This window comes from Alternaria ventricosa, assembly GCF_023758065.1.
Source record: "Alternaria ventricosa strain BMP 2768 chromosome Unknown scaffold_4, whole genome shotgun sequence".
Classification (NCBI taxonomy): Eukaryota; Fungi; Ascomycota; class Dothideomycetes; order Pleosporales; family Pleosporaceae; genus Alternaria; species Alternaria ventricosa.
Window position 1 is genome coordinate 461678 of NW_026055684.1, and position 20430 is coordinate 482107.

General features: G+C 51.5%; 5 protein-coding genes across 5 annotated transcripts; 1 reads left to right on the forward strand and 4 right to left on the reverse strand.

Moving 5' to 3' along the window:
• Positions 1–876: 876 nt before the first annotated feature.
• Positions 877–2568, reverse strand: J4E93_002839 (uncharacterized protein; the record flags this gene model as incomplete). Its single annotated transcript, XM_049340780.1, has 1 exon — positions 877–2568. One exon carries the CDS (start codon positions 2566–2568, stop codon positions 877–879), a length of 1692 nt encoding a protein of 563 aa, XP_049201662.1.
• A 695-nt stretch (positions 2569–3263) lies between these two features.
• J4E93_002840 (uncharacterized protein) lies at positions 3264–4679 on the forward strand (the record flags this gene model as incomplete). Its single annotated transcript, XM_049340781.1, has 1 exon — positions 3264–4679. One exon carries the CDS (start codon positions 3264–3266, stop codon positions 4677–4679), a length of 1416 nt encoding a protein of 471 aa, XP_049201663.1.
• Positions 4680–6449: 1770 nt separating this feature from the next.
• On the reverse strand, positions 6450–8655 carry J4E93_002841 (uncharacterized protein; the record flags this gene model as incomplete). Its single annotated transcript, XM_049340782.1, has 4 exons — positions 6450–7784; positions 7831–8034; positions 8089–8429; positions 8499–8655. 4 exons carry the CDS (start codon positions 8653–8655, stop codon positions 6450–6452), a joined length of 2037 nt encoding a protein of 678 aa, XP_049201664.1.
• A 5132-nt stretch (positions 8656–13787) lies between these two features.
• Positions 13788–15522, reverse strand: J4E93_002842 (uncharacterized protein; the record flags this gene model as incomplete). Its single annotated transcript, XM_049340783.1, has 2 exons — positions 13788–15154; positions 15210–15522. The coding sequence occupies 2 exons, from the start codon at positions 15520–15522 to the stop codon at positions 13788–13790; spliced, it is 1680 nt and encodes a 559-aa protein (XP_049201665.1).
• A 2325-nt stretch (positions 15523–17847) lies between these two features.
• J4E93_002843 (uncharacterized protein) lies at positions 17848–20192 on the reverse strand (the record flags this gene model as incomplete). Its single annotated transcript, XM_049340784.1, has 3 exons — positions 17848–17938; positions 17991–19900; positions 19956–20192. 3 exons carry the CDS (start codon positions 20190–20192, stop codon positions 17848–17850), a joined length of 2238 nt encoding a protein of 745 aa, XP_049201666.1.
• Positions 20193–20430: the final 238 nt, after the last annotated feature.

Here is a 20430-nt window from a genome sequence, read left to right on the forward strand (position 1 = left end):
GCTCTTAGCGAAGACAGATCTAACCAAACGATGACATAGATGCATTCAGAGTACATTCGAGCCATCAGGCGAACTTGATGATTGCGTTCTGTCGTGTCCTGTTGGTTGATACATATCTGAGTGTTGAGATCAGTCCATGCATACATCGTCAAGTAGATGTAGGGCATACCTGATCGATCCAGAGGTACTGCGTATTGGCTTCGTCTGAACGAAAGGCGGAGAGGAAATCGAACAAGTTCATCCTAACAACGAACAGTTTTTTGTCGATAACTATATACCTAGTATTTGATGGTTCACCCCAAGTGTATGATAGAGCGATGAACTCGGGTGCAGTGTTGATGTCGAATATCTCAAGTTCGCAGTGAATGATGTCGCGCCTGTATAGCGTATTGGCCACAGGTTGAGACCGCAATAATCTTGCGAGACGGATCTGCTGCTTTGATCCGTCCAGTTTTCTGTAGCTGTAGAAGTTCGACGTCTGCGGCATTCTCGCTGCGTTTCCGAGTATGTTGTCGGACTTGTCCACCTCGTCAAAGCCAAAGGCTGAATGGTATGCTCCGGTACGAAGATAAGGCTAGCGTTGAGCTCAAATTGAATCTAGCGCCTCGTAGAAAATCATGCAACGAAGCGCAAAGCGGTTGAGTGAAGTCGTGCATGAAGGCAAAAGCGAATGAAGAAGGGAGGACTGAGCTGTTTAGCACAGCCCCCACCTCAGCCGCAGACTAGTATTTAGGGCTCTTTTCTCTACTCAACCGAATTATGGGAGGAACGTATATGACCGCGTTGCCCGACAATTGGCTCGACAATAGAGCTTATTATCTAAAATGGTATCAATGTTACAAGATACAGTTGTGGTAGAAAAGAAGCGGCACAACCTTACTCTTCGAAGAAGTCACCCCAGCTAAACCCACCACCATCACCACCGTCTCCAGCATCGCCACCACCCTGTCCACCCTGTCCACCCCAGAAGTCCTGATCTTGACCCCGAGATCCGACGCCAGGATCTTCGCCCCAGATGTCTTCACCGACTTGGCCTGTGCCTGGCTGTTGATCGGGGTTGGGCTGATACGGATCGGTCGCTTGTGGGGAAGCATCGTCTTCTTGTTGCCTGGCTTCTCGCCCCCTTTGCATAGCTTCGTAGCCCGCCATTGTAGCTGCACCTGTCGCAGCACCCTCTCCAGCTCCCAGTCCGCGCGCTGCAGTGCCGACCTCACCTGCAACACCGCTTTCGCCTGCAGCACCTACGGCCCCAGCACCTGCAGCACCCGCTTCACCAGCTGCAGCACCTCCCGCGGCTTCACCACTGCCACCTACCCATGGCATCCACATTGGCCACATGCCACCAGAACCACTATGTCGACTGAAATAGTCAAAGTCGATGCTAACAGCGGTAGCAAGCATTACGGCGCGTTGATCAAGGGTCATGCCAGGGTAGTCTTCAAGTGATGGTCGGCTCTGCTCACCAGTTTTGGAAACCAAGCCTGACGGCTCACTTGCTAGCCCGGCAGCGTCCATTCTCAGCGCATAAACACCCGTATCAGTGAATAACTCGCGCGCGAAGCCTCCGAAGTTGCGGTTAACAGAACCCGCTAGCCGCCCGTCTTCAGACATCAGGCTGAAGTCCCAGGACAAGAAGGGTTCGTCGACCCTGGCAAACTGAAGCATGCCTACTTCACGGGTATCACCTTCTGCTACCGCGACGGCTTTCGAGTCTGAGATTGGTAGCTCACCAGAGGACAGTCGTGGCGCATCGGGTGCGGCGGCGGCATTCTCAAGATTTCTTGCGAGGTAAAGGTTGTACTTTCTTCGTAGCGGTGCCCACTCCTGCTCCGAAGCTCCGATAATCCTCATATCCTGTAGTGCCAAAGTGGAAACGTTTGCGCTCGTTTGACTGGCTATGCTTCTGACACTTGTGCCTTGCAGACTTGCCGAGCTGGTATAGGTGCTCTCGTCGGGCCCTACTGCATCATACACGCGTATTCTCGAGTTGATCCAGCTGAAAGGTCTATGGAACCTTAGTATTTCCTTTTCGTCCCGGTCAAAGACGTGAGTCGTGAAGCTGCGGTGCGTCTTGAACATCTGTCTCGCCATGGCGTTCCCTATGCCATGCTCTTGCTCGGCCAGATATCCAATATGGTTACCGTGCGGGTCCATGATAACGTAGCGGTTCGCTTGCTCGAAGCCCATGAGCACATTCATCATCTCCAGCTGTCGTTGTACTATAAGAGAGGAGTTGTCCAGAAGACGCATGGCGGGGTGTGTCTGCTTTAGGACGGCGTTTGGATCTTCGGGCATGTATACGGGCGTTACGAGGTTGTTCTCGGAGTCGGGCGTGGTCGAGAGGGCGTTGGACACGGCGTCGACTTTCGATGTCTCTTTGGGGACCCCATCATGCCTGTTTGATGAGGAATCGTTGCTAGGTGGTCTCGTAGAATATGCTGAGGTCGTTGGCGGCGTCGTGTTGCGCGGTAGGCGACTGCGAAGGGCTAGCCGTGGTGTGCTTCTCGTGGTGATTGATCGAGCGCTCTGGCGTGGCAGTCGTAAAGACCATCTTGCCGCTGGCAGCATCTTGAAATCTGTTCCGTATATATCTAGAGCTGCGGTATGTTTGGAGTAAGTCTCTGATCAGGCAGGTACTATGCGTGTAAGAGGTGCAGATGCCTAATCGCTTTCGCGTGGCGTCACGAAGACGTTCTTTACTTTCTCGGAGGTAGCTGCTCTTATTACGTCACAACAGGCGTTCCTAGGGCAAGCACAAGCTCCGACCGCAGTCTGCGGGTATCGTGAAGCATATGTCGTGTGCGACTGTCAATGCCCGCTATGCGCACTCAAAAGCCAGTGGTACGGTGGCTGTCGAGTGTTAGGAACTGGACTGCTGTGCGGTCGGCCAAGACGGCCAATCAAATCCGGCCTTGGCAAACAGTCATCTCCAAACTTTTTGCGCTCTCCTCTCACCTTCAGCACCACCTCCACCATGAAGCTCGCAACGCTCGTCGACGACGCCATTACCTGAAGTCGCAAAGGCCGGGTAAGTACCATCCATTCCCATTCACATGTTTCACTGTCTTATGATGACAACTTTTCACTTATACGATTGTCGGCGCATGCATTCACTTGACTGCGTTTGGCTCTCGATGCTGTTTCCGTTACAATAGACTACAACGGTATCTGATCGACATTACTTGCTACACTTCACGTTGCCTCAAAACGCGCGCAGGGCTAACGCGAGTACAGTTTCGTCGAACATCGAGCTGGACTGAGGCATGTCTTCAACTCAGCAGCCTGAGCATGCTGTTGCTGCAAGCGAGGAGCGCCCAGAGGGTCTACCTCAGCCGAACCAAGAACCAGCCAACGGTGTTTCGAGGAAACCTCGCCCAAAACGACCCAACTACAACGAAATACATGCGAAGCCTCTGCCACTAGACGTATATGCGCTGCCTGCCTTCATCCCGCACAACCCCATTTCCATTGTGCGACTAGTCATCAGCCTGATTTCTCAGTCGCTGTGGTATCCCAAGTCACACATCGTCATCCACAGAGCATACTACTCTGCAGAGACCCAGTCAATTCATGTCACCGATCCGGCCTCCATCCGAGCTCTTTGGGAACAAGGCTTCTGGGGTAAAGGGTCCCTCAGCCGAAGTGAACCACAATGGTTAGTCGCTGAAAAGCGGAGGCGAGGTGCCCAGGCGTCCAAGACAAGCACCGAGGTTACACAATCAAGGCGGGAAGAGCGCAGACAATTCAAGTTAGAGAGAGCCAAGGCGCAGCGCGAGGCTATTGAGCAACAGCTACGGCAAGAAGGCAAGATCGTATCCGACGCCAACATCAACAAGCTCGTAGTTAGCGATGCCAAGGACATCACCAAGCCAGAAGTTGCAACAGCAACTCCGGTGATCAATGAAAACACAGATGGCCCTGCCGCACCGACCGACGCTGAAGCTGATCTAGAGGTCGACATTGTGGATCTTGAGCATCTTCAGCTCACACCTGAGGAGGCTTTCTTCTTAACATACGTCCTTGGTGCTTTGCAAGTCGTCAACGTGGACACTCAGGCGCCCGTGGATCTTGCACAACACTACCCAGCATGGTACCTCTTACGAGTATACTGCGCCCATGCGTCCAGTTCCGGCGAATCCGATGATATCGAAAGAGCTTTGACGCATCTTCGTACTGCGTATCGTATGAGCAATGACGCTACTCGAGTGGATCCTGCTATGACGTGTATTCCGCCTATTGCACCCGACAATCCTTTCCTGATGAAATACGTTGTCTTCCACCACTTCCGATCCTTGGGCTGGGTCGTGCGGCCTGGTGTAAAGTTCGCTGTCGACTACTTGCTCTACATTCGCGGTCCTGCGTTCACACATGCCGAGTTTGCTATCATGATCATTCCTTCCTACTCAGCCCCGTACTGGACCGAGCAAACGGACGGTCAAGCCCAAGTCAGAGCCGCGGAAAAGGAGCGTAGGGACTGGTGGTGGTTCCATCGGGTGAACCGGGTGCAAACCCAGGTCATGAAGACACTGATGCTGGTCTACGTTGAAGTGCCAGCACCATGGGATACGGATCACATGAATTTGGATGGGTTCAAGCTTGACATTGGTAGCGTTTTGAAGAAGTACACAGTTCGAGAGTTCGTCTTCAAGAGGTGGAGTCCAAGCCGAAACAGAGATTAAGCTACGGAATACGGGAGTTAATACCGGTATAGACGAAGCTGTACGAGTTATGAAAACCGATGAATACATATACCAGATACCAACCATGACCTACTCCCGCTTACGTCACACACGATGCTTACACTAAGGACTCAATATTGACATTTCAGTGATCCACATTGAGGAGTAAGTATAAGCGAAGCATGACGAACTTATTGAGCATTGACTCCGAGCAAGACTCATTAGCTGGGCAGAGAACTAGGCGATTGGGCCCCTTGATTACACGGACATTTCACTCTCGACACTCGAGCTCGAGCTTCCCAGAGCACGCCATAGTACCCCCCTAGTGTATATATATTCGAGAACTTACGTTGCCCTGACTTCGATTCGATCATCCCCTACATAACCACACGTGGGAGCTCGACCGTGCACACAGCCTTTCCAAGCTTTCATCGACTTACAGCCCAGTCTCCAATCATAACCATATCGTCGATCACAACAGCGACCCTCCGTCGCGTCGCTGACACTATGACTCCACGAGATGCAGCTCCTCCCGCACAAGGCCCGAATGGGACCAGTTACTTCTTCAGTCTACTCAATCGCGACGTCCGAAACCTCGTCTACAATTACATGACATTTGGTCAAATTCGTACCAAGGACGCGACCCAATGGGTTGGCTTCAGAGGTACCTGTCGACAGGCAAAACAAGAAGTCGAAGAGGAAGGCGTGCGTCATCTATGGCTGTATGTCCAGGACATCTGCAAAAGATTCACCAAGAGTACGGGGTATAGGCTGAGACTACCGCGTCAACTGAAAAAGATGGAAGACTTTGTTGGTCTGACAGAATTGACGCTGATCACTAATGCACCTCCTCACATACTCGACATTCGTCAAGATTGCTGCCCTCGCACTGGTCTCGAGGACTTGCTCTGTATTGAGATCGAGAGTATTGCTCTTCATTACACTGGTGAACAAACACCGGATAGCCCGAAAGATCTGACAGAAGCTGCCGTACGAATGCTATTTTGTCTGGTGGAAAATAGTTGGGAAAATCCCCACAGGATGGGTATTACACCCTGCTCGTTTCATAACAGCGACATTACTATCTCGTGGGATTATCGCAGCCGTACTCGCGAGGACGAATACGAGAGCGTCCCAACCTACCAACTCAAGAAAGAACTTCACAATCGAGGTGTCACGTCAAAGGATATGCCACACCGCAAGCCCGCTGTGATAGACGCTCTTCTCTCACAAGATGCCAACAAGCTGCGTGCCATTGACGCGACAACTTCAGAGCCAGCTACAGGCTCCCGGCAAGTACTGGCTGGGAAACGCTTCTATGTTGTAGAGGTAGATGGCTCACTCGATACCACGGCGTTCGAAAGCGTTATATCGCCTTTCCACGCGGACACCAATCTTTTCGATCCTCATACATCAAGATTCTATGCAGATACATCGTTATTTTACGCTACCAACCGACGGAACTCCGTTGGCATGGTGCGTCTGGGTGAGATTCATTATTGTTTTGGTGGAGGCATGTGCGAGTCCTTGATACAAGACGTGTGGGACGAAACGAGGAAAGAGGATCAAGACAGGGACTCTGTACCGGTTCAAGTCTGCTGGAATGGTATCAAATATGACTAAGAGAATGAAGAAGCAGGGGCTAAAGGCTCCGCCAGGCTCTAGTACTCGTAGTGTGTTATATAGTAAACGAGTCTTTTACCCCCAAAGCAATTTTGCAAACGAACAGGATATATTGGTACAGAGCGCTGCATACTGTAGCACCCAAGACTATCTCGTCGCTCCATTCGCCCCCAGCGTATCAAACTCTGGTGCAGCCTTCTTGACCTCAAACCTCTTACTTAGAATCACAAACTGACCCACCAGAATCATCTGACTCCATTTTGGCCTATCACCATCGTAAATCGCATCATGCAACAGATCCTTGCACTTGTCCCACTCCAGAAATCCAAGTGCCTCCACATTCTCTTTCGTGATCAATCTCTGAAACAACTGGTGAACAGGACCATCGGGTTTATACTTCACTGGAGCAGAGAAAGGGTGTTTCTTGCGAGCGAAGAGTTCAGGCGTAATGAATGGTTTCATGGCTTCCTTGAGAATCCACTTCTCGCTGAAACTACGAGTTTGAGGGTCGTAGTGCAGCTTTACAGAGGGCGGAAGCTTCATCGCATATTCCGTTAAGCGATGGTCAAGAAAGGGCTGACGGCCTTCGACACTATGGGCCATCTCGCAGCGGTCGCCTAGTACGGTAAGTAAGCCGTTTGCGAGAGATGACTTTATCCAAATGTATAGCGATGTGTGAAGCGGATGCCACTTTTTGGCCATAAGCTCGCGGGTACGGCCATCGACAGCGTTCACGGCCGTAAGACGTTTGTCGCTCATTCCGAACTCGTTGAAGACCCAAGGCGCAAAAAGCGGGTCGCGGAGAGAAGCGGTCTGTGTGAAACCAAGAAAGGAAGTGTTGTTTACTTGGGCTCGAATTGCAGCCGATGTCGCAAGTTCCTTTGGACCTGAGGTCTCAGAGCCCTCTAAGCTGTTGAATGTCGCCACGCGCTCTTCTTCCGGAAGCCCAGAATTTGGTCTTGATAGATCTGGTTCGCGAACGAAATCTGTGAGGAGCTCTCTATACCCGGCAAAGTGTTCATCTGAGCCCTCTCCAGTGAGGACGACCTTGATACCTTCATCGCTGGTAAGTTTCGAAAGCAAAAATTTGCCAACAGTACCGAGATCAGTTACTGCTGCTTCGTTGTGCCAAACTGCGTTCTCGATATTGGCGGCAAAGTTCTCCTCGGTCATCTCGCAGTGATGCATCTTGACTCCTAGCCATTCAGCTGTGCGACGTGCGATCGGCTCTTCGTCGTGTTCTTCGCCAATGAACTTGACGCTAAAGCAGTTGATCCGCTCTGATGCTGGTGCTGTGCCAAGCTGTGCGCCTTCAGTGTCCATCAGATGCTTGACCATTCCTGCTATGGCGCTAGAGTCGATGCCGCCGCTCAAGAATACTCCTATTGGTACATCCGCACGAAGTCGATCTCGCACAGCATCAACAAGGTGCTTTCGGACACCCTGGATCATCTCATCTTCACTTCTCGTTTCGATTTCACGCTAAGCTTGTCAGCGATGTTCGTGATGCACACGCCATAGCACATACCTTGTCTTTGAAGTCGACATCCCAATACTTGTCTTGTGAGATAGTGCTGAACGATCTGCAGACGAGGTAGTGACCAGGCAGTATCTTCGAAACTCCCCGGAAGATGGTTCTTCCATCGCACAGCCATCCCACGTCTTTGATGCTCTGCACATCCCACTCAGGTTTCCATCCAAAGGGAAGAAATGCTTTCATTTCGGAAGCGATCTAGCCCGTGGTTATCAGTCTGAAGTTTTTGCGACGAGTGAAAAACGGCCATACCAGCAACTTGCCGTCCAGAATTGTGTAGTACATGGGCTTGATGGCATATCGATCGCATGCGGCAATGAAGACCTGGGCCTTAGAGTCATATAGACATAATGAGAACTCTCCACGTAAGTGCGGCAGGAACGATAGACCGTGCTTCTTATACAGCGCCAGTGCAATCTCAGAGTCTGACTGGCTCTTGAACTTGTAACCTTCGGCACTAAGGCGATCGCGAATCTCTTCATAGCCGTACAGCTCGCCATTGACTACAGCGTGAATATCATTGTCTGCATCGTGGAATGGCTGTTCTCCTTCTGGGTTCAAGTCGACGATCGCTAATCTGTTGTGTCCAAGAGCTAGATGATGAGGATGTTAGTCACGTGCTCTCCTCGCACCCGCACCTGGGCAGTCACGTCTTGACGTACCCACGCGACAATCTTCGCTAATCCAATGACCATCTGCATCAGGTCCACGATGCTTGATAGTATCCAGACTCTTTTCCAGTGTTTTGCTCAACTCCCCACGTTCCCTCGCTAGAGGTCCACGCCCCCGCAATGCAACTGCACAAGTGATGCCACACATGGTTTCGCGATCCGAGAGATCCAAAAGAAGGGAGTGTGCAGCGCTTCCCCATATCTGTTGATCCGAAGACCGGCGATACTTCCAAACATGACGTAGGCCCGAAAGTCGTAGCAGTGATCGTTCAATGAGGTTTGATCGTGCCTGATAAGCCCGCGTCGCTTGTTACTGGTTTGGGCGTTAGTGTATGCCCCTGGATCGCCCAGATCGCGCGGCTCCAGACGGGATCTTCGGATTTCAACAGCACGACCCCAAGTCTTCCACACATCTTCAGCTGTGTTATCGTGATTGTTCCTAGAGCCAGCGTTCGTCATCCTCGGCCGGCAAGCCCCGGATGTAGCGACGGTAGTCCCATCCACGCCATGCACACTTGAGACATTGCTTTTTGTGCTCGATACTCGGGCCCGCCATTCGATCTTCCAGCTCCGATGGGCGAAATCGACAGAAAGATTCCCTTGACTCCGATCCAAGGAGGCCGTCTTCGTTGGCGACGTGGTATCTCCGCAACCCGGGACAAGCCGCCGTTGTACGCTTCCTGCAGTGACCATCGACCGCCACCAAATCTTCGCTCCGCAAACCCTCCTCAGTAAGATCCCATGAAACCACCAGTTTCCTAATCCAGGCTGGTTGCGGCTGCCAGTATTTCACCAGGGAGCGGTACTTGTTAAGCTTAAGATTGCTTCTCTGGCCGACAGGATCATGCGCATACGTCAAGCCGCTCTCCAGAACGAAGAAAAGGCGTCTGAAACACTCGGTGATTGATCCACACATTCCGTATCCTTCGCTGCTCCTTCCGACTGGACCCGAGAATTGTATCGTCAGGCTATCGAGCCACAAGCTGAAGATTGCATTTAAGGGCCGGAAACTCTCGAAGAACTCTCGGCGCTGGTCAGCGCAGCCATGGATTGCCCGTCCAGGAATTACCAGTGTCAGATTTCGAAGCGTGTGGAACTTGGTATGCATCCCAGTCGGTGTTCTTGTTGCAAGAGGTAGCAAGATACGCACCTCAAGCCCGCTTTGTGGGAGAACTTCCCCCTTGTAAGCTAGCAACCACGCTTTTGTCATACGAATCGAGACTCCTTCGCACTCACGCTTTGCTTGCCGACACGACAAAATCAGTCCACAACATTGTTCGTTGTCAACAGGCGGAAAGTCCAGAAGCTCGTACATTGAGATGCGGATCTCAGCAGGGAGTCTGAAGAAAGATGAGGACGACTGGCTAATTTCGTTTGGTGCCATATTTAGTCGCTCCGCATTCAGCAATGAGCTGTGAAGCGACAGGGTGTTTCAACTGCTGGAGATGCGGCGATCATATACACCGACTCTGGAAGCTGCTGCCTAAACCCCGCACATCTGGTTGGCTGACGCATGATCTTCATACTGCGACCTATCTCCTCCTTCGGAAAGAGGAACATGAATGCTCAACAAGTCTTTAAATCGTTTCAATCTCACCTGCGGTAACCACTTCGATGGGGGAGAGGTGACGCTGCTACTAGGTCGCCGGTGAGTTGATGAAGACTGTTCGGTATGGTGCAGTAGTGAGAAGGGCAGTTTGTAACCCATCCCTATAGCTAATGTGTACTCAGACATACTGAAATGGCCTAGCAGTTCCGTCAATTGTTGATGCGACCTCCTAAGATTGATACTTTCCCAATTCAACGCCATCTGTCATGGACCGCTTTCAGAGCTGCCGATCAAACTCCAGTCTGCGCTTACTTCAAATCTAGGTGCTGCAGCAGTAGATGCCTTCACTGCTGACTGACTTCGGCTGAATCAAATCTTGCCATCTCGTAAGGAAAGGGTCATTTCCGCGTTACTATCGGCACTTTAAAGCCTTTTGACTGGACCTTGGAAGCATACGACATGTTAATAACGATGCGCGAGATTTGCGGCCACATTGAAAGCCTGGCAGCAAGTTCCTTTCCATCAATGACCAGGCATGGAGAGGTTCTCTTTGTCATTTCATATCGCTCGTCTTCTCTATGGACGTGAGGGGATGGGTGACCGGTAAAATGACGTGGCAAGCTGTTGTGTAACCCAAATAGGCCGATGAAAAGGACGTGCAGCAGGTCTTTATCAAGCACTCATCAAGCTACAACCCCGCCATTACTCTCTACACTAACTACAGCACACTCTGAACAACTAGCCAGTAAGTTCAGCTTCTCAGTATGTCCGCCGATCGTCGCTAAGTCCATTACAGATTCAACAACAGCCACTACAACATTCACAATGAAGATCTCAATCATTCCCATATCGGCGGCAGCAGCCTTACTCATGCTCGTACCTATGGCCTCAGCAGGTCCGATCGGATATGGCATCTGTCAGGCCGGCTGTTCTGCAGTCGTTATGGCGTGTTACGCTGCAGGAGGCGCGACTTGGGGTGCGACGCTTGGTGCGACGGCTCCTGCCACTATCGTCGCCTGCAACACTGCTTTCGGTACCTGTCAGGCTGCATGTGCGGCGGTCCTTCTAGCCCCGACACCCTAGAAGGTAAAGTCACATACTCCCGTTTCCAACCCAGCTAATGTTTTACAGGCGAGCACTCCAGCTTAATCTAGTCGACGATTATTTATAAATAGGGTCAAGATCTGGTCGGATTAGGTCTGAAATTGTTTCGAATAAGTACACGACTATGAGAAAGAGATGAGTGATATCACGAAGAATGGGACTGTCAAGGAATGAGAGATGATCAAAAAATGGTAGCAATGAACACAGTAGCATGGTAGATGACAGTCTCAACCGACAGGCCCAGCTACAATCACACAAACTCTTTGCACAGCTTTGTTTTCTGATCTTTGTGCCATCGTGTAGTCTTTTCTGTGAATCAAAACATCCCTTCCTTCATGATCGACAAACTATAACCAGCTCAACTGACCCTGCCTCTGACCAAGATCGGTGACAGTATGCTCATAAAGACATCGCATACAAAAAGTGCCACAACGAATGCAAGATACAAGCCGGACACCAAAAAACCCACTAGTATCGCTAGAACCACGAATACAAAAGGTAGCATCGCAAACATATCTGTGGAATTCTCCCATTCGCAGGCTATGAGTGAACCATCCATACCGTAGTACTTTGCTGTTGTTGACATGTACTCTGTCGCATCTCTTCGAGGACGAAGGAATGGAAGAAACCAATTGTCTGACCACGAAGCGAGATTTTCCCCAGGCTTTTGGGATTTGACGTAAAATGGGACTGGGAGGCTCGGAGCTATAGGAGGTCTTTTGAATGGTTTAGCGATCGCCCGACAAATTGAGGTAAATGCGGGGTCATCGATGCCGCGCTGTCCACAGGACTCGTATACGATATCAACTCTTGAGTAATTGGGCAGATATTCCCACCATGATAAATTCAGGGTGTCAAAGTTCCGCCGTGGCTGCGCGGCCTCATTTCGTATGACCATGTTCATGTGTCGCATGTCCAGAGCATCGACAGACAAAGTGTAGTCTGGATTTGCGCGCCGAATGAGGCGACACGAGCGTCTCAAGGCTTCATAGTCGATCTCATGTTTGATAACTCGACAAGTCCGGCGGAGGCCGACGAAAGGCTGTTTGCCCAGAAGTCGAAAAGGCTTTTTACCATCGCTCGTAGGTAGGAAATATGAGTAAATCATAATGCGCAATTCTGGGGGTAATGCTAAGAACGGGAAGTAAGCCATCGGAACAACAGTTGTCATATGTTCTAACGTTGGGCATGCCAAGATGTGGTATCCTTTTGTGATGTGTTTTGAGAGGCAGCGGGGCTGTACATACTGCGCAGGCAGCAATGCCAGGGTTAACAAGCGCTTAGAAAGGCAGGCAAACACCGGCATATCCGTTGCCTTACGCACATTGGATGCACCTATGAGCAAGCAGCTTGAGCCCCTGACGCATTGCTGCATGCGCTCATGATTACGACCGAATTTTGGGCTGAAAGTCGACCCTCGAGATAGTGATGTGAAACACCAGAAATGTAACATTGTGTACGATAACACCCCTACAGCGAGAACAACTCCCATCCACCAACAACGAAGGCCGCAGCGAGCGCTGGCTGAATTGGCACACCTGTTGCGAACGCCGCGTTCGACGTGGTAGACGATTCGGTAGTGGTTGGAGTCGCAGTAGCCACGCTTTGCGCAGAAGACAAGCTCGCCACGGCACTGGACATGCTTGTTACCATAGGCCCATCAGGCTTGATGGCACATGGGTTCCCATCTCCCCACTGTAGCTGATCCAGCGAACAAATGCCCGATTCATTTGCGTCAATCATAGCGAAAGTGCCCAGTTGCGCACAATTGCCTGTAACATTCCCGAAGGTAGTTGGGTCGGGCGCCTTCCACTCTCTAGGCCACGCCGGAAGAAGCGTAAAGAGAAGCTGTGTGTCATGCGAAACACCAATGTCAGGCCGAGGGTGGTCGCATCGTTTACTCACGTCACCCCATAGGATGTACCACTGCAACGAGTATGCATTTCCTCCATACTTGGGTCCATGGACCCAATTCTTAGGATTCGTGTGGTTGACAAGGATATATGGCGATTTATCTGAAGTTGTAAACGTGGATGCATTATCTGAGGTGAAGTCTATCGACCATTGGTCTTCTATAACACCTCCTGGTATTGGTTCGTCAATGGTGTGGTACGGCATGATATCCCATACGAAAGTGAAGGGGCCAAGCTCAGCGGCCGCGGTAAGATTCTGAAATGCGAATACGATGGGTAACGATGAAGTGAAGTCGTACGTTTCATTTTTGCGAGGAAATATGACGTCGATTTCGAGAGCTGGAAGGTTTGATGTTGGTGCTGAGGTTTGTGCTGATGACGCGGGCGTGAAGGACGCGACAGCCGTTGCCGGAGTCTGAGCAAAGGCTGATCGGCAGGCAGCCAAGGCTGCGACTAAACACCAAGAACAACGGGCCATCTTCAGGTAAGATTTCGGGAGCAGTTCTGAAGGACACAGACGACAGCGTCGCTCATTGAATGTATTGATACAAAAGTGAGTCGCACCTTATGCCCAGGGGCCAGAATCCTTCGCAATCTTAACCTGCCGCGCCCCTGTTAGGCGCCCAGCTGGCTGATCACCATTGGCGTTGATCTTCTTTGATGGGAAATCTCCCATCGTCCTCTAACGGCACCGAGTTCACCTAGTACCAAAGCTTAAAAAGCGTAGAATTCCACCTCAGCGATACCCGTTTTGGCCGGAATTGTTATGGCGATGGGAAATCCTCCATAGTCAGGATCCTCATTCGGCATCATCGCGTTGGCTCCACTCCTCGTCTCATCGCCACCTAAGGTCCTCAGTGTCCGTAACTTTCCTGTCGCTATGTCTTCCACGACCTTTTCTTCATTCTTCAGGATGCCGTTAAACTTCGTGTCAGCCCTAGTCGATTGACCCATCACTTGAAAGCCCCAACCAATAAGTAAAAAGCGTGCTCCGCCACGATGAACGACCATGCCGCTACCGGTCCCGGGCTTGCCAAAAACGAAAGAACGCTCAATAGTGATATCCCAATCGCCAAAACGCTGCTTGATGGGTTTCGATGGATCTTTGGCGCCGGTGAATTCGTCAAAACAAAAACCCACCGACGAGCCCGGGTTACGTTGCGCTTCCAATACGATTTGAGAGACTTGTGATAGCAGCGCATAGTGCTTTGTGTAAGGATTGGTTTCCGGCTCCAAAGTATCGATGCCAAAGGGACTGGCCAAAAGAGCCTGGAATGTTCCGTACGCTATCCAGATGCGCCGAACCCCGTATTCATCCCTTCGCTGCTCCGGGATGAAGAGAGTATTCCCACGATGTCGGTATTTGCCGCATAAGCTAGTGTACTCATTAAGGTAGATATCGGGCGCGATGAATTCGAGGTCAGGTGCGAATTGCAGCCAAATATCGAGGACATTGACTGTGCCGCCACCTGACGGATAATCTCCTGGATGACCACCACCACCTACTACAATGGGGGTATCGTTATCGGCATCATCTCCTGCATAGTTCTGCCATACATTTGTGTATAGCGGAATGGGATAATCCGCTTTTCCAGCTGCTGCTACACGGTTCACGTAGTGTGCATAATGATATGCCATGAAGAGCTCGTCAGTCCTGCTACCGACGCCGAACACCTCTTCCCAAGTGCCAGATTGTGGTCTCGATCGTGCGACAAAGATCTTGAGGTTGGCTTTTAGATCGGGGTGTAATTGATCGTAATCGCGGCTCAAGAATTGGAGAAGGTCTGCGGGCACTGGTCCGGAGAAGACTCTGTTGGCCTCGGCACTTCCGTCGCGACTGTCAAACAACAGGCCGACTTCGTTTTCGACTTGCACCATCAACACAGTACTATGTTTCTCGTCTAACTCTTTGAGGTGACTAAGCAACTTTTGGAATGCTTTCGCGTCTGCTTCAACATTTTCCTCGTGGAAAAGAGACAGTACATCCGCAACCTCAATCACACCTCCCGCCTTTCGAAGTTCGGCGCGAGGGAAGCGTTTGGGATTCGTCTTCACCCATGATGGGGTATACGTTGACCTGCCTAGCCATGCACGTGTCAGGGTGTGGGAACAGGCTGCGAGGACATACCAACATACCGTTTTTGAAAGATCCGAACCATAACAAGATCAAGTGCAAGCCGTGTTCTCGAGCACCCAGTATAACTTTGTCCAGCTCTTCAAAGTCGAACTTCCCCTCTTCAGGCTCGATCATCTCCCAACTGACAGAGCCAAGTAGAGTATTGACATTGGTTGCGACCATCTTGGGCCAGATCTCGCTCATGTATTCGGCAGACGAAAGCGACGAGTTTTGCAATTCTCCGCCCAACATAAGGTATGGTTTGCCATCAACAATGAGTTGCTTGGTGTTTCCATGTTGTCGGAGGTGTGGAATGGTTGAATTGGAAGTCATGTTAGATCAACAAGGCCCAAAGTGTCCGTGAGCATGTGCAATGTCTGGAAACGAAGATACGTAGTGCATCGCCAGAACCCATGAATGTCCACGCAGGTTCATCGTACAGCACGTGGAGTGCTGCGGGGCCGCTCCAGCGGGGTAGTACCTACCGAATGACATCTACCGGTGCTAGAAGTGCAGCCATAGCCCAACGCGTTCTTCGACCACAATAGCGCAAGACTCAGTCGATATTGCCAACGGCGAGACCTTGTTGTCCGATTCCTCTCCAGATTTGCGGGCTGCCCAGGTGGTGTCGCAGTGATGGCTAGTCTGCTACCAATGTCTCCCTGGGCTGCTGCGAAGTACTCGACGGTCGTGACTGCCCAGATGGTGACGAGATCGGCCGGCGCCGACGCTAAGACGTAATAGGTTAATGCTGTGCTTCTCCCCTGATCTCACATTACGCGTCACCAAAGTGCAAGAGCGACCGAACTGTCAAAGTTGCGAGCTGCATATCGATTGCCAGTACTCTTGTCGCTTGATTCAGCTATCAGGAACCCTGTAAGCCGTCGAAGTGCTCCTAAGGTCATCCAAACCCACATCAGGAGCCTCTCTATGCTGCTGTTACTATGAGTATCTCCTTCTTGTCTACTACTTGAAATCTATTCCCTCCAGAAACCCCATGAAACTACCAAACCTGTCCTACCTACCTACCTCATCGACGACCTGCTTACTCCATGTCACACCCTCTGCTTCTGTGTATGTCTTTAACTAAACAACTACGCCGTTCCATAACCAGCAAGAGGCACCTCTCAAGTAGCCTGTCCAGGCGTGCCTGTCCCTCTTCCTCCATTCTGCTTATCATCTGATTCATCCTTGCGCTTGGGAGGATTGGAGCCACCCCCAGGTTTACCCTCCGGCTGGGAAGCCACAGCCCTAGGATCGACATTCTCGGGCTTAGGAGCTGGCTCGACATAGAACTGATCCGTATCCTCAAAGCTGCCAGGGTCGTAGACAGCGGCGTTTCTACTATCGTCGTGAGGAGACGACTGGTCCGGAACGCTGCTTTGGAAGTTATGGCTGCCGAAAGGTGTGTAGCCGCCCGTTCCCGCGACCGCTCCTCCAGTAGCTGGATTCACATATGGGATCGGGTATCGTCCAGCATACAACCCCCGCGTCCCCGTGCCGTTGGGAGCAAATCCATCATGAGCCCGAAATTGATAAGTTGTCGGGCGTCTGTTGAACCCGTTCCTCGCCCTCTCTTCGATCGGCCCAGAGTTTCTACCCGCGGCAATCCATGCCCTTCTCTCCAAGTTCGCTCTGTGCCTCTCCACGTCCTCCGGCCTCGGTGCAGAACCAGGCAATATCGCATTAGAACGCGCGCGAGACATGCCGGGATCGAGAGAACTCTCACCTCTCTCCAACGGACGGCCAACCCCCTGCGAGTAAGGCGTGTGTCCAGAGGTGTCAGAGTTTGACTGACCACGCGCCCTGCGTCGGCGGTTGAAATCGCGGATTTCGGCAGCTCTGCGCTCGAGGCGGGATGGCGTTGTTTCCGCGGTGTTGGTCGTGGTTTGTCCTTGGTCATTTCTAGGCAAAGGTGGTTCTTCTGAGATTGTGTTCATTCGATCAGCGCGACCGGGGCCGCCTCCCCGACCACGTTCGCCTCCTTGTCGAGGTACGAAATCAGGTCGCTCTTCGCCATCGTGGACAGTAGCGTTGTCTTCTGTTCGTCCAGGTGGGAGGGCGTCTCCGCTGTCTTGCCGATCGCTGTGCGTTCGATCCATCTGATGAGTACAAGGCCGAGCTATTCGCGATGCGTATAGAGGTCTATCAGACGGAGTGACACGGTATACTTATACACATACTTCTGGTAGCAATAGGTACCAATCAGTTTGTCGTTTGCGCGCTGCTCAAAGCGGCTAGTGTCAGTGATGTAGTCTTGTTTGTGGGCGTGGAGGGAAACATTAAAGAGTTATCTTGTATGCGCAAAGCACGGTTCTCAAGCGAGACTCAGCTATTGTTTGTCATAGAAGCTGCGCCAGTTTCGAAGACGTTGCAGTACCGCATAATGGCCGAACTCATTGAGAAAACGATTTTATCACGGTAAGTAGTGTGGTAAGTAGTGTGGTAAGTAGTGTGGTAAGTAGTGTGGTAAGTAGTGTGGTAAGTAGTGTGGTAAGTAGTGTGGTAAGTAGTGTGGTAACACCAGAGTCACGTCGCAAATCAGTTTGTATGCTCGTGGTATTACTATTATTGAGTTGGTATATACAACTCCGCCCATCCGTAATTATCGTCACTATCGAGATTATCGATTGTAGAACTGGGTTCGTATGAACTTCTTTAGAGCACCACATCGTCGCCAAAGTGTTTTGCGTACATTCCTAGCGCCTTGATGGGGAAGATGAACTTATAGTTCGGATAAGAGATCATACTGTCTTCAAGTTAGCCGCCGTTCGTGAATACTCAATAATGTCTCAACTTACCAAGACTTGTTGAACACGCCCTCAATAGCTTCTTGCAACCACTCTCCGTTCGCTTGCTGCCTCTGCATGATGAGCTTGACAGCCCTCTGGAGCGGCTCCTTGTGTGGGAACCCGCCCTCAATCATTGCAATGACCACCCAAGCGGTCTGGACAACCTGACTGCGCGGGTGTTGATCCCAGACACCAGTCTCGCAGCTCTTGTATGTCTCACCCCAGCCTCCATCTTCCATTTGCTTGTCTAGGAAGAATTGGCACGCCCTTCTCACACGTTCAGAGTTGTTGTACTGCTCTCCGGAGCACTTGAGTGACTCAAGCGCAAACATGCCGGCATAGGTAAAGCAGATACCCCAGCTACCGTACCAAGATCCATCTGGGCGTTGGGCGGCCCGAATGTATGCCACCGCGCGGTCGCGGAAGGCAGAGATCTCCGCAGCACGATAATCGGGGTAATGGTGTTGGAACATGTCGAGGGCGGTCACGACAGCGGTCGTGCATTCAGGGTAATCATACTCAATCATGATGTTGCCGAAGACTTCTGCTGCGTTCAGATGTTCAAGGAGCACGCTGCCCCGTGTCGGCTCATAGGAAGCACAACCACCAGACGCGTTCTGCATAGTCAACAAGACGTCAATGGCGTCTTTCACGCGGCGCTCATTGATAAGTTCCGGGAACTCATTATCCCGCTGGAGGATAAGTGTGCTCTTGAGACCTTCAGATGTGCAGTCGCTGACTGTGTACCCCTGCTTTCGTGTACTGAAGCCCCAGGCACCTTTGCGTTGTTGACGGTAGCATGCGTGCTGGTCTCTGGTTTCCTCAAGAATCTGCTGGTCTTCTAGGAACTCAAGACTCTTTGTGAGCATATGCTTCCATTTCGTATTCTTTGACCAGCCGCAAGACTCAACAGCTTGGATGAGAAACGCGGTGTCCCACGTCTGTACACCGTTTGTACCGTTCATAAGCATGCCTTCGTCCTTTACCCAGAGGAACTCCGGAAGTGTCTTGAGATGCTCACGAACAGCATGAGACTTAGGTCCTTCTTTGATGTAAGCACACAGCATGTTCATGGGACCGTTGACAGGACCGAGATTGGCGAAATCGGTGTTCTCATCCTCGGCTTCGATCAGCCACCATACATGCTCTTCAGCACGCTTAATCATCCATGTGGGTCTGATATACGGGAACCATATCGCGGCCAAGAACCAGAACAAGACCTTGAGCATCCAAGATTTCGCATGGTAGTTGTCCGTCGGGGCAATGGTATTCCGCCGTGCGCCAAAGTTGATCTTCTCGAACGGCTCCATCAACAGCTCGGCCCGCAGTTGACGTGTAAGATCGTTGAGTGGGTATGACCACTTCTTGGAGTAGACGTAGGACATGGGCAGAAAGACTTGTCGCATATGTATCCACCACCTCCACGGCGCGATAGGGACCCAGTCTGGCAGCAGCCACAGCTCAGGTGGACAGGGATTGACAACATCCCATTCCGTCACACCCAACACGCTCAACCAGAACTTTGCCCAATGCGGACCGTTGAGCGCGCCACCTAGTTTCCAAAGTGTGTCTCGCGCCTTCCGCATTCTGGGGTCTTCTGCGTCGACGCCAAGCAGCCTGAGGACGGTATAGTTCATTGCCGTACCGAACACGGTACTCTCTCCTTCGATATGTAGCCCCCAGCCACCATCTTCGGGATTCGCGCGGGCAAAGAGATAGTTCTTGATCTCGATCGCATGCGACGCTGGTATCGGTGTCTCGGTGACGTACCAGGTGACTACGAGGCCGGGGAGGAGGAACATGGGACCGCCGTATTCGCAAGCCCAGTTGCCAGGCGGGAGTTGGAGTTGGGAGAAGAAGGTGAGGCCATTGTGCGCAGCTTCAAGAGGGGTCTTTGCGGGTGCAAGGGCTGGTTGTTCCTAAGGTCAAAGTCAGTTATTGGTGTCCGCGTGGTTGAAGTAGGTGCACACGCACCGTGTCGAGGCCTAGGAAGTACTTGTCCGCTGTACTTTGTGGCCACGCCTTGAGCTCCTCGTCGCTTTGCAGATAGTGCCATGTCTGACATCCTCGGTCGTCCTTGAGCCTCCATCTAGTGTAATCCGTCTTTTCATCTCCTTCATTGGTCTTGGCCACGCCCACTGCGTCGTTCAGTATCTTCTGGCTTGCACTGCGCTTTGCAGTGCCGTTAGTCGTGCCATTAACGTGCGACATGATGGATTCCTGGTCTGCGAAGTGTCCAATGTTGTCCTACACCCCTCCACTCGTACCGGGAAGGCGTGATGGAGGTGACATGGCCTCGTGCTGCGGTCAAGCACTCCGGGTCGGACGTCTTGGCAAACATGCATGAGTAGAGGCAAGCGCGATCTTGCCAATCAACGAGAAAGAGAATGGATGTGCAGCGCAGATCAACTTTACTATCATGAACTAGTAGACATTTGCATTCAGACTG